The sequence below is a fragment of the Anopheles ziemanni genome, chromosome 3, assembly GCF_943734765.1.
Source record: "Anopheles ziemanni chromosome 3, idAnoZiCoDA_A2_x.2, whole genome shotgun sequence".
Taxonomy (NCBI): domain Eukaryota; kingdom Metazoa; phylum Arthropoda; class Insecta; order Diptera; family Culicidae; genus Anopheles; species Anopheles ziemanni.
In genome coordinates this window covers 29772141-29783069 of record NC_080706.1, presented here as the reverse complement: position 1 = coordinate 29783069, position 10929 = coordinate 29772141, and the positions used below count along the sequence as shown (strand labels likewise).

General features: G+C 47.6%; 2 protein-coding genes across 2 annotated transcripts; both read left to right on the top strand.

Moving 5' to 3' along the window:
* Positions 1 to 491: 491 nt before the first annotated feature.
* On the top strand, positions 492 to 6110 carry LOC131287159 (shootin-1-like). Its single transcript, XM_058316183.1, has 6 exons — positions 492 to 858; positions 926 to 1317; positions 1390 to 1502; positions 1573 to 1735; positions 2365 to 2881; positions 5738 to 6110. The coding sequence occupies exons 1-6, from the start codon at positions 564 to 566 to the stop codon at positions 6076 to 6078; spliced, it is 1821 nt and encodes a 606-aa protein (XP_058172166.1). The 5' UTR covers positions 492 to 563; the 3' UTR covers positions 6079 to 6110.
* Positions 6111 to 8109: 1999 nt separating this feature from the next.
* LOC131284494 (uncharacterized) lies at positions 8110 to 10596 on the top strand. The gene is made up of 3 exons (XM_058313353.1): positions 8110 to 9387; positions 9695 to 9856; positions 9937 to 10596. The coding sequence occupies exons 1-3, from the start codon at positions 8110 to 8112 to the stop codon at positions 10594 to 10596; spliced, it is 2100 nt and encodes a 699-aa protein (XP_058169336.1).
* The last annotated feature ends 333 nt before the right edge of the window (positions 10597 to 10929 follow it).

Here is a 10929-nt window from a genome sequence, read left to right as displayed (position 1 = left end):
TGTTTGGTCTAAACTTATAATTGATTCAACCCAAAAGCAGTTATCTTATCGCCATGAGCCTTTCTACATCTTGTACATTGCATTGTTATTTCGTGGAATTGCAAATCGAATCGTAGATTTAACAAATGATTCAGAAACAGCCAAACAGAAGATCAAAGAATGGACTTTTGTTTCAGAACGTTACTCATTGTTTTTCAACGTTCGTTCAATGTGAAAACATATGTAGTCACTATGGTCGTAGTAAAATGTTTCTTTATACTGGTTGCCTTTTTGTAACTCATTCACTCGATGATTTCAGCTAATATTTATTTTTAATATTAAAATAACATAAAAAATATCTTACGACATACGACAGTTTGTGGATGAATATTTGAAGGGAACAATGAGCGTTAGAACTTTGCAACTCTGCATCCCTTTTTAAATAGATAAATTAAGATGGTCCACTAATGTTTCCTTTCGTTTTACCTTTAATTTCTTTCACGACAGGAGACTGTCTGCTAGCTTCCTAACCGAGAGAATCACAGCAGGATAAATAAAAAATCTCAACCCTTCCCCGAAGCGCTATGGACATCTCGCAAACATCGCCATCAAAACGGAGCAGCATTCCGATACCGAGACGGAAAACATCGCTCCACCTGTACATTTCCGGAGGCGGTGGTTCATCGTCCAACTCGTCGTCGAACGTCGGTTCGGCTTCGGCTTCGATCAACGACGATGAACCGTCGTTCACGCGCAGCATGCTCGGTTCATTTGCTCCCCCGCCACCGGAAACGGAACCCACGGCCGGTGCCAGCACGCCTTCCGACTACGTTCAGCTGAAGGAAAGCCACAACCGTTTGATAGAGAGTTTTGAAAAGTGTAAGCGGCGACAAACGTGCGACACGCAGGGCAGATAAATTTTGATTAGTGTCCCTTTTGTTTGCAGTAACAAAACGCAACGAACACCTTGAGCACGCGAACGAACAGCTGAATCACAACGTGCGCCAGCTGATTGCAACGCTGGAAGGCTCCAAGCGAGAGCTGGCGGCTTTTACCGAGAAAAACCGTCGGCTGCGACGGAAGCTGTCCGAAATCATTCCCGCTGCGACTCTCGGTGGCGAATCGACCGTAGACGGTGCCGAAAGTGACGATGAACCGGTGGCCGAAGTGAATGCGGTTTTGTCCCCCGTTCCTACTGTGGCCGAGGGGCGAACAGCGGGTTCCGGGGCGAAAGCGGTCGAGGTGGACGACGAGATGGAGAAGCTAAAGTCCTACCTGAACAATCTCGAGCTGCAGCAGTACGAAGCGAACGAGAAAATCTCCGAACTGCTTGAAAGTGTAAGCATGACTCGGAACGTGTGAACGTAGTAAGCATGTGCTACAGTATTTTATTCTCCTTTTTTACCATAGAAACAACAACAAGAGGAAGAGATGAAAAAGTTGCGGGATGAAAATGTCGAACTGAACAAAGTGGCGCGACTAATGTCCAGAAATATGCTCGAATCCATCGACACCAGCAAGAGGTACGGTTACCCAACATAGCAAGCTAGAAATTCGAGTAAAACTGTTTTTCTTCCACGCTTCTGCATTCAGGCTCGAAAACTCCTTCATCCAGGTCCAGCGAGAGCGAGACCATTTGGCGAGGCAGAATCGCGATTCGGTGGATGCCAAAACGACCACTAACGAGGAAATTCAAATGATGCGATCAGAGATTGAGCTGCAGCGTAAAACTTACGAAGCTCAGTTTATCGAATATGTAAGTTTTAAAAACATATTTTTATAAAAAGAAATCTGTATAAAGCGGTATTTGGTTTTTACCTGCATACGAACGCAACTGAAGAACTACAACTTCTATGCTATACTATAAAAAATTACTTAAATCGATGGTGGATGGTTAACTTTGTTTTTTAATACTATTGTAATTAAAATCTGTTTTCACGAGGCTTGATATCACGACTTTTGAGCTGTTTAAATTAAGACAGATTGTAACAAGTAGATTTATTAACGTATCGCGAACAGCCAACAAGTGCGTGCTTTAACATTTTATTAGTGCTAACGCTTTGCACAAGAGGCAAAATTTTGATTCTTCAAAACTTTCGCTAAGATCGTCAGCTAATTTGGGGCATCACTTGTGCACCCGTCTAACCGGACGAACAGCATCGAAATTATGCACGAATTCCTTTCGCCTACCGATGGCCGAATAAATAGTTCGCCAAGCAAGTAGCCTCCAAAAATGTGTGCCATAAGTTATCCGCCTCCTAGCGATGTTGTAGTACTTCGAGTCCAACGGGACATTTTCCTCGTCGCGGTTTCTCATCGCGATTCCCTTCCTTCCATGTTCCCGCGCCCGGCGGCGCCCTGCAATACATACACGCACACATACAGAAAAGCCTCATGAGTGAGGAACATGAGCGCAAGACGAATGATCAGATCGTCGGACTCGAGCTGGAGGTAGAGCGGCTCCGGCAGCAGCTGGATGAGGCGCTGGCACGGGCAGAGCGGGCCGAAGAGGAGGTGCAAACGCTACGCCAACAGCTCAGGGTCAGCCGGCTCCAGGAGCTTCGCCAAGACCGGGTGCCGGAGGTTCTCGACTGCGAGAATCCCATGGTTTCCATGATGAGCCTCTGCAGTGTCACCGGTCCGCGAACCCCAGCCGGTTCCTCACTGTCATCGCACGCAGCGCCAGCACCGGCACTCCTACCACCACCACCACCACCCCCACTGCCACCGCCGCCGCCTCCGCCACCACTACCAGCTAACAATTTCGCTAACAGCAAGCATCTAATCCCGGCAGGCGAATCGGGCACCGAACAGCAGGTGCTTGGGTTGAGCGAAGCTATTTCGAAGCAGAAATTAAATCACGTAGCAATAACGAATGTAAATAGTCCACACGCAGCAACAGGTAGGTGCCTATATCTATCTCTGTCTCATACTATCGATCGCACGAAATGAAGGACATTTGCCTAGACCGACCAGTTCGACTCGCGGAAAAAGGGGATACGCACCCCCCCACAGTTTCCGTTCGCTTTCACTTCCCTCGGTGTTTTCGTTTGCCAAGCATGCTAAGCTTTCCTGTCCCTCCTGGCCACCATAGGTCGTGTGTTGTTTTCTCCCCTCTGCGCTGGTGAGCGAAACACTGCCTCATCATGGAGACAGGACGCGAAAAGCTGTGTTACGCACTTTCCTCGCTGCACTCTTTCCCCAGCTAGCCCATTATCCCATCCCTTGGATGCGTTTCGTCCGAAAACCTAATTTTCCCCTACTTTTCCCGCAGCGTGATACGGTCCCAGTGTTTGTGTGCCTTGGTTGACACTGTTGTGTGTGATGGTTGCCTTATTATTGTATGCCTTCACCGTGCCCGATAATGAACCATCCGATGGTTTGTGTTCAATCGGGAAAATATAGGATCTGCCGCCAAGAGGATGGATGGCAGAGAATGCCAACCGGCTCGACCCGACCGTGCGCTGTATCCGCTTTGGCGTGGTGGAATGAGAAGACCGGAAAATCATGCTCTTCATAGGCGGATGTCGAATCATTGGAGGAAGGTGGTTTGTTTTCCGATACGAACAACGAAGAGTAGAATATGTATGTCAAACACTCGTGAAGCATGGCTTTAATGTCCGATTAAAGTTGGTTTTAAGTTGGCCTTCCATAGGCATATAGGTAACATTTTCCAATTTGATACCATTCAACTTGAAACAAAGTTGTTAAAGGACTTCTCCAAGATATCCCTTGAAATGGTAATGGATATGCTTGCATCGTTTTAAAGCATACGGTCGTTTTTGTTCGTTTTCCCTTCCGATACACTGTCTCCCTGGCAAGATATCCGGCAAACCACATTCCATTTATAAATTGATCCATAATCATATTTGTTGTGGAAAATCCAATCAATTATGGCGGCGCTGTTTTGATGCTTTTCCGCCTCCACTTGTTCGACCCGGCTTTGGTATGTGGTGAAAAACCCCGTCACGTCCGGACAATGTTTTTGTATCTTCCGCTTTGGTGTGGTGGAAAAGTTTTACTAATAAAATTTCTCTTTACCATTCCAAAGTAAAATAAGGCCAATAGCGATGGAGAAAGTATGGTAGCAATCGTATATATCGTACAGGAGGTAATAGTCGGAAGGTCAAAAGCCACCTGTGAACCGGTGCCACTTTGCAGGATTAAACAAAAAAAGTAAACCGAATGAGACACGGTACGGCACCAAGCGCCGTGAAGAGACACTCGACACTCGGATCTTCTGCGGTTCGGTTCAGAAACGCTTCCAACTTTGTAGCACGTAACTGATTCGAGCACGACGATGCACAGATTTTAAAGCGGTTTATTTGCACGCGCTCCTGGCTCCGCTTGTCCTTGCTTGCCGCCTTCGGAGAAGAACACTTGTTGCACATCGTACCGTTCCCGTTAAAACGTCCGACACTCGCGACTCTTGTTTCGATGTTTCGTTTCGTGTCAAACAATTCTCCCAGCGGCATAGAAGAACGTATCAGTTCGCGAGCATAAACTGCACTGTGCTGATGGACTCCGGGTGCACAGCACGATAACGTGGATGTTGGAGTTGTCCTTACGTTACGGACCGGCGTATTGCTATGCGGAGTGTTCATTTTCTATCATCCCAGTTTGCATTGCATGAACCAAGTTTCGCTACTGCTCCCGACGTTCATTTATTATCTCGTGCTTCTCTAATCTAGTCCGCATAGTAATCAGATTCAATTGAGGATGCATTTGTGACACTGGAGGATGCAATAATGGGCTTATTGTCACGGTGCATCGCCTTGATCAAGTCATTCCAGACGTATCGGCTGCTGAAATTTATTTGTTTTGCAGAGCAACGTGAGAGTTTCCTTCTCGCGAGCATGGCAATAGCAAAAATGCGGTGCAAAACAAAAACAAGGCATTACAATTAATTGCAATTTTTAATAGATAAATTTGTATGATTCTAAAGTGTGAGAATGATTTGAACTAATTATTTTCTTGATTTACTTACCGTTAGTTAATTTATTATTGTTTTATTTTATTGCATTATGGTTTAGTAGTAGACAGTAGTAGTTTTTTTATTTTTTCAAAGTATTTCTGTACTGTTGGAGTATGATAAAAGCGTTTTAATAATTAAAGGTAAACGATTCTTAAACTCGAATAATTTCTGACAGGCCGTCTGCATTGATATTTTCTTAGTTTTACCCATCTTCGAATATCCCACACTTATACTCATGCTTGAACGAATATACTACCATCCCGAATTTTAACTTTCTAACCTTTGCAAAAAAAAGCATTCAGCCATTTATCTAACTCAGAACTCCCTTAAAGTTCTGAAGGATGATGGGTTCATAAAAGAAAGCAGCGCACGGAGCTAAATCTTTGGTTTATATTAGAATACGTGGTAGTACAAAATGTAAGACCAAAGACACTTAAACTGGACATGGCAGGGAAATTAATTAAACAATTTACTGGAGTTTTTTTTCTATAATGCTACATGCCTCATGTCGTATCATAATAGTTCACTTTTTTACTTAATATAAAATGGACCAATTATAACGAGTAACAAATGTACAGGATGCAGTATAAGACTAGAACTAATGATGTAAAAATCATTCCCTATTCTGCTGGCTCTGACTCGCTTCCCTTGCCCGGTGTGATTGTTTTCCGCCCGAAAATCGAAGAACCCGAAATGTAATCCAATTGCTACACCATCTCGCAATCCTGCCACCTGTCTGATCAATCACCTTCCTTTTCAATTTTCCGAAATCTGTTGTTTTAGGTCTAGACTCGGTGATAGCGGACATCAAGAGTGGCAAGGTGACGCTTCGCCGACGGCGTCCTAACATTCCCGCTGCCACCAACGATGCGGGAGGCAGCAGCAGCAACAGTATTAGAGAAAGCCAGCGCAACTACAACGATATGGTGGCGCGCAATCCCGCCCTACAGGAGATGTACGAGGTGCTCGAGCGCATGAAGCGGCGGAACCGGAAATCGAAAATCATCGTCGAGTCGGAGCTGGGGTCCCGCGGTACCCAGGACACTGACCAGCAGGATGGCGTGGATGGGCCGAAGGGTACGCGACGGTTTCGCACGGTAATGGATGTAGTTGCCGACTTGTGACACTGGAAGCATTTTGTGTTTTTAATTATATTTTCCATTTAACTACTGCCCCCCCGTTACGGCTAACAAACTAGAACAGTTTTAGGGTGGTTTGATCCATCGATCGTTTTACCTTAGTTTTAAGACATTTTTTCACTTACATTTACACACTAGCTCGTTGAAATCGGCGAAAGCCCGAATAAAGAAGTGCTATAGCAGTTTGTAACGTTATGCAAACTAATCTTTTAACACTGCCTCCTTTTGCTCAGATTTATTGCAAACCATCGCCGGGTTTTGCGAGCGCGGGAAAGAAAACAATCGTGCCTGCAAAACTATCCAAAACAGGACGCATGTAAAACAAATGTTTTCCTTCGTCATCTAACTGTACCGGTTCCTCATCCCTGCGCCGTGCAAAGTCTGTCCACCGTCCGATCAGTTGGGCACAAAAACGATTGTCCCAGTTTAAGAGTTTCTTGTTTGCCCACATGCAACTAATTCTTTGCGTTTTTTCTCCCCCGATGCATGGAAGACTGTCTTTATTTTATTTTTTTCTTAAGCCTTTTCATTCGAACCGACCACACCGGGTGGTAGCGATGGTTTGAGCTCGGGGAAATATGTGTATATATATAAATATATGAAAAGAATACGTAGAAGAGAAACAAGACATACCACAATAATCGAGCTCATCACGACAAGTGACTCGTAAGGAACGAGATGGCTAAAATAATAAACAAGTGTAGAGAAAGGGGATCCTAGGATTCTGGCGGACAGGGAGGGGGATGGCTAGAATTTAAGTCACTTTCTTCTCCTTTCTCCAACAAGCCCAACTAGCTCGGCACTCTCTCTTTCTCACTTACTGGCATATTTTCCATCCGTCTTCTCGGAGACGTCAAAGGATTATCCTAGCACAACTCGCTGTCTGTCAGGGAGGACCTGAAGTGGTGGAAGTTGAAAGGGTTTTCCACGCAATTTTCCTGATTCTCCCTCTCCAGCCTGCATATCAGTGGAGCACGAATCCTGGTTTGAAGCAAACAACCAGTCAACCTCCCTTCGTCCGGCCTCCGTACGGTACGGTATGCCCACCCGAGGACCGTGTGTAGTTTTCCCAGTGACTTAACCTAACCTAACCTTTCACCATTTCGTTTTGTGCTGCGTATTCGTGCATGAGTGGGTTTTCCAGCGTTAGCTTTATCCTTTTCCCGCTCCCGATTCGAGCGATCCGACGCGATGGGAAGGGGATGGGAGAAAAGGGACATAGAAGGAAAGGAAACAGAAAAATACCGTGACACGAGAGATGACACGCTTGGTTTTGGATGGAGAAGGGTCGGGAGGAATGGTGGTACAATTTGTTGTTTGTTGCCGTTTCGTGCGACACATTTGGTCGCGGGATCAAGCAGGATAGAGGATATTAAAAGGGGGGGACGCAGGGAAAGCACGAGGGAAAACGAGCTACCGAGTCTCTGCCAAGATGTGGAAGATCATCTCCCGCGATACTCCCGGCTTACCAGGAGCCTTGTGTACTGATGCGATCATGCACATACAAACACACACACACACACACATGGAAACCAGCGGTGGAAAATCGCTAGGAAAGAGAGCATAAGGGAGGGCAGGAGAGAAAAATGCGCACGATCGTCGTCGAGGATGACTTCGCGGACTGCGCACGACACAGATGAGGAGTCACACGCAGTCGAACGTTAGACCGGCGCGGACGTGCTTTCCCCCAGCAGAGTGGCCCAGTTTTCCATCCCTTCGGTGGAGTGTTCGATCAAGTGCGATCGCGCCTTGAAGAACGGTACAGCAATCCTGCCTGGGTGGTTCAATTGAATTTTCGCATGGAAAAGGACCGTTGAGTGGTGTGTGGGAGAACTGTTTGAAGGACTTGTGAATTTGTGAGTTTGTTTCCACCAAAATATCGTTTAAGAAATAAGCGTGAAGAGTGTTCCGGGCAAATGCGAACCGTCCCAGTTGAATGAAACGGTTTCCTTTTATTATCTCGAGTGATCGACGTACGGTTTTGTGATCTGTGCTCGGTGTAAGTGACTCCCGGAAATGGCCCTGTTAACACCCACCACCCCATCGATGGGTGGAACGATGGAGCTGTGCGGTGCCGGACAAAAGTCGTTCGATGTGAAGCAAAACTATCCCGCCTTTAGTGGTAGTGACGAAACGATGGACATTTGCTACGGTACGGCGGGTTTCGGCACGTCGAACGGCGCAGGAGGAAAGATCGATCAAACGATGGAAAGTGCCACCGTTCAGCAACGTGACTGCTTCACGTCGAATGTGTACGGGTTTTCCGGTGGCCCGTTTGGGCAGCAAGATGGCTACAAGCAGTTGGCTAACCGTGCCAAGGGTGATGGTGATCTGTTCTTCAAGTTCGACCCGGAGTACATCGCCAAGCTGCAGTCCTCGTCGAGCTTCCTGATGTCACCGGCCTCGACGGTGGTGACCACTCCGCATACCTGCAACAGTGTGCTCAGTTCGGCCAGCTTCTGCACCACATCGACGGACTATTACAACTACAACGAGGCGAACTGCCAGTCGAAGAATCAGTCCCCATGCTCGTCGCCGTTCGCCGGGGATCCTTGGATCGATAATACCTACGCGTTGAACATGATGAACCTGGATGGAGGGGATTGTTCACCGAAGCACAACAACGGCGAGCTGGAGTCTGCGGTCTGTGGTCCGGGCACACCGCTACCGTCGATCGGAAGTGCCTTCGGTGGAACGATTGGGGCGCAGTTCGAGAACCAGTGTCCGGTGGTTAAGGAATCGATCGCACCTGAGGTTGACGCTTCGATCAACGGAATGATGGATTACTTCGACAGTTCCTTCCTGGAGCAGTACAACGGTGGCGGCGCTAACGGCGCTGGCGGAACCACCGGTTCGTTCACCATTCCCTCGCATGGCCAGGACGCGTACAGCTACTCGGCGGAGAACTACAACGATGCGAATCAACTCAGCGAAAAGCCTAACCGCGAGTTTAAAGACATCTGGAGGGAGGAAAGCCCACCGATGGGTAGCGAGTACGGGCCGGAAGCGCTTCTCGTCGCCAAACGGGAACCGCAGGATGAGGCCGGGCTCGATCCGGAGCTGGAAGACGCGAACGGGCCGCTCGTCTGCCTCTGGAGCGACTGCAACATGGAGCTGCCCGATCAGCAGCAGCTCGTAAAGCACATCGAGAAGCAGCACGTGGAACCGAAGAAGGGCGACGAGTTCGCATGCTCCTGGTTGAACTGTCCCCGGCAGATTCGCCCGTTCAATGCCCGCTACAAGCTGCTGATCCACATGCGAGTGCACAGTGGCGAGAAGCCGAACAAATGTCCGGTAAGTTACCCCGCGCGCTGGTTTTGTTTTGTTTCGTACATTTCCTTGCCAGGAGCGGCGAGGTGGTCCGTTGTGGAACATCTGCTGAAAAACTGTCGTTTGTTTTTTTCCCTTGGCCGCGTGATGTGTTTACTCGCAGCGTTGTCCGGGTTATGGTTTTTATGCGAATTAATTACGTTGCGTCAGGAGATGCACATATGTTCCACAATCAACTCCGCGGCACCGCGGAAAACAAGATGCGAAAAGGCAAAGGCTCTTTGCAAAACTTAGTTTTTAACAACCCTCTCTTTTCACATCATCCGCACAGTTCCCGAACTGCGAGAAGGCTTTCTCTCGGCTGGAAAATCTGAAAATCCATCAACGTTCGCATACCGGCGAGCGTCCGTACAACTGCCAGTATGCCGGCTGTATCAAGGCGTTCAGCAACAGCTCGGACCGGGCGAAGCACCAGCGAACGCATTACGATACGGTAAGGACTTTCCTTTTGGTTCCATTGGTTTGTCAGTGTTGTGCTGAATCTCTGTTTACCTTATTTTTTTTTATCTGCAGAAACCCTACGGTTGCCAGCTGCCCGGATGCACCAAGCGCTACACCGATCCGTCTAGCTTGCGCAAGCACGTGAAAAACCATTCCGTCAATCTGACGGAAGCGCCCGTACGGCGGAGGTTGCACCGAACAGAGTCGCAGTCGACCGGAAAGCATGCGACCTCGACGGCACGGCGTTTTTCCGAGCCGACCTCGATCAAGCAGGCCTACGAGCAGCAAGCCATGACAGTCTGCCAGGACGCGATCAAGCTAGAGTTGGACGATGCGTTCGAGAAGCCATCCAATTTGGCCCACCTCAGTCGATCGGCGGTACCCTCGGATACTACTTATCAGTACGAACAACGCATGGGCGCGTTCGAGGAGGCACTGAACGAGATGCCCAACTGCCTGATGAAGTACCTATCACCGACCGGTACGATCGCGTCCGAAGCTATGGCCTCCCAGCTCAATGGCAACCGGTACTTGATGGAAAACTATGGGCTGTCGTTCGAAAAGGAAAGCAACTATGGCCCGGTGGATACTGGTACCGGTGGGAGGCCGGTGAACCAAGATGGCACTATGACGATGATGATGATGATGGGCGAGTCGGATGGATCGGGTGGGGAGAAGTATCTGACAACCTTTAACGAGTTCGATTTCTTCGACGGTGGAGCTGTTGCTTGAGTGTACGCAAGGTGGAATTTGTAGAAATTCGCTAGAAAAATGCTCCATTCCAGTGGAATGGTTTATTAGAATATTTGTTAATACTTTACATGTTTTAAGCATTCGTTCTTTATTCTTTTTTTTTCTATTATAAATTTACGAAAGATACTTGATTATACGATGGAAAGGTTAGAATGGTTGGAAAGGGCTAAACCCTAGGGAACCTGAAAAACATTTTACAAACTGTAGGCTAAAGAATACCGTGCTAGTAGTTCTTCGTAGTGCCATTGTAGAAACGTGTAGTCGCGTTTGTGATATTTAACGTCTTCAAACGGGCAGAGGAACAACGTTTTC

Coding starts and splice junctions, on each gene's coding strand:
- LOC131287159 (XM_058316183.1), top strand. CDS start 564: ATGGACATCTCGCAAACATCGCCATCAAAACGGAGCAGCATTCCGATA. Junction 1,503..1,572: donor TCCATCGACACCAGCAAGAG/GTACGGTTACCC, acceptor TTCTGCATTCAG/GCTCGAAAACTCCTTCATCC. Junction 2,882..5,737: donor TAGTCCACACGCAGCAACAG/GTAGGTGCCTAT, acceptor CTGTTGTTTTAG/GTCTAGACTCGGTGATAGCG.
- LOC131284494 (XM_058313353.1), top strand. CDS start 8,110: ATGGCCCTGTTAACACCCACCACCCCATCGATGGGTGGAACGATGGAG. Junction 9,388..9,694: donor AGAAGCCGAACAAATGTCCG/GTAAGTTACCCC, acceptor TCATCCGCACAG/TTCCCGAACTGCGAGAAGGC. Junction 9,857..9,936: donor AGCGAACGCATTACGATACG/GTAAGGACTTTC, acceptor TTTTATCTGCAG/AAACCCTACGGTTGCCAGCT.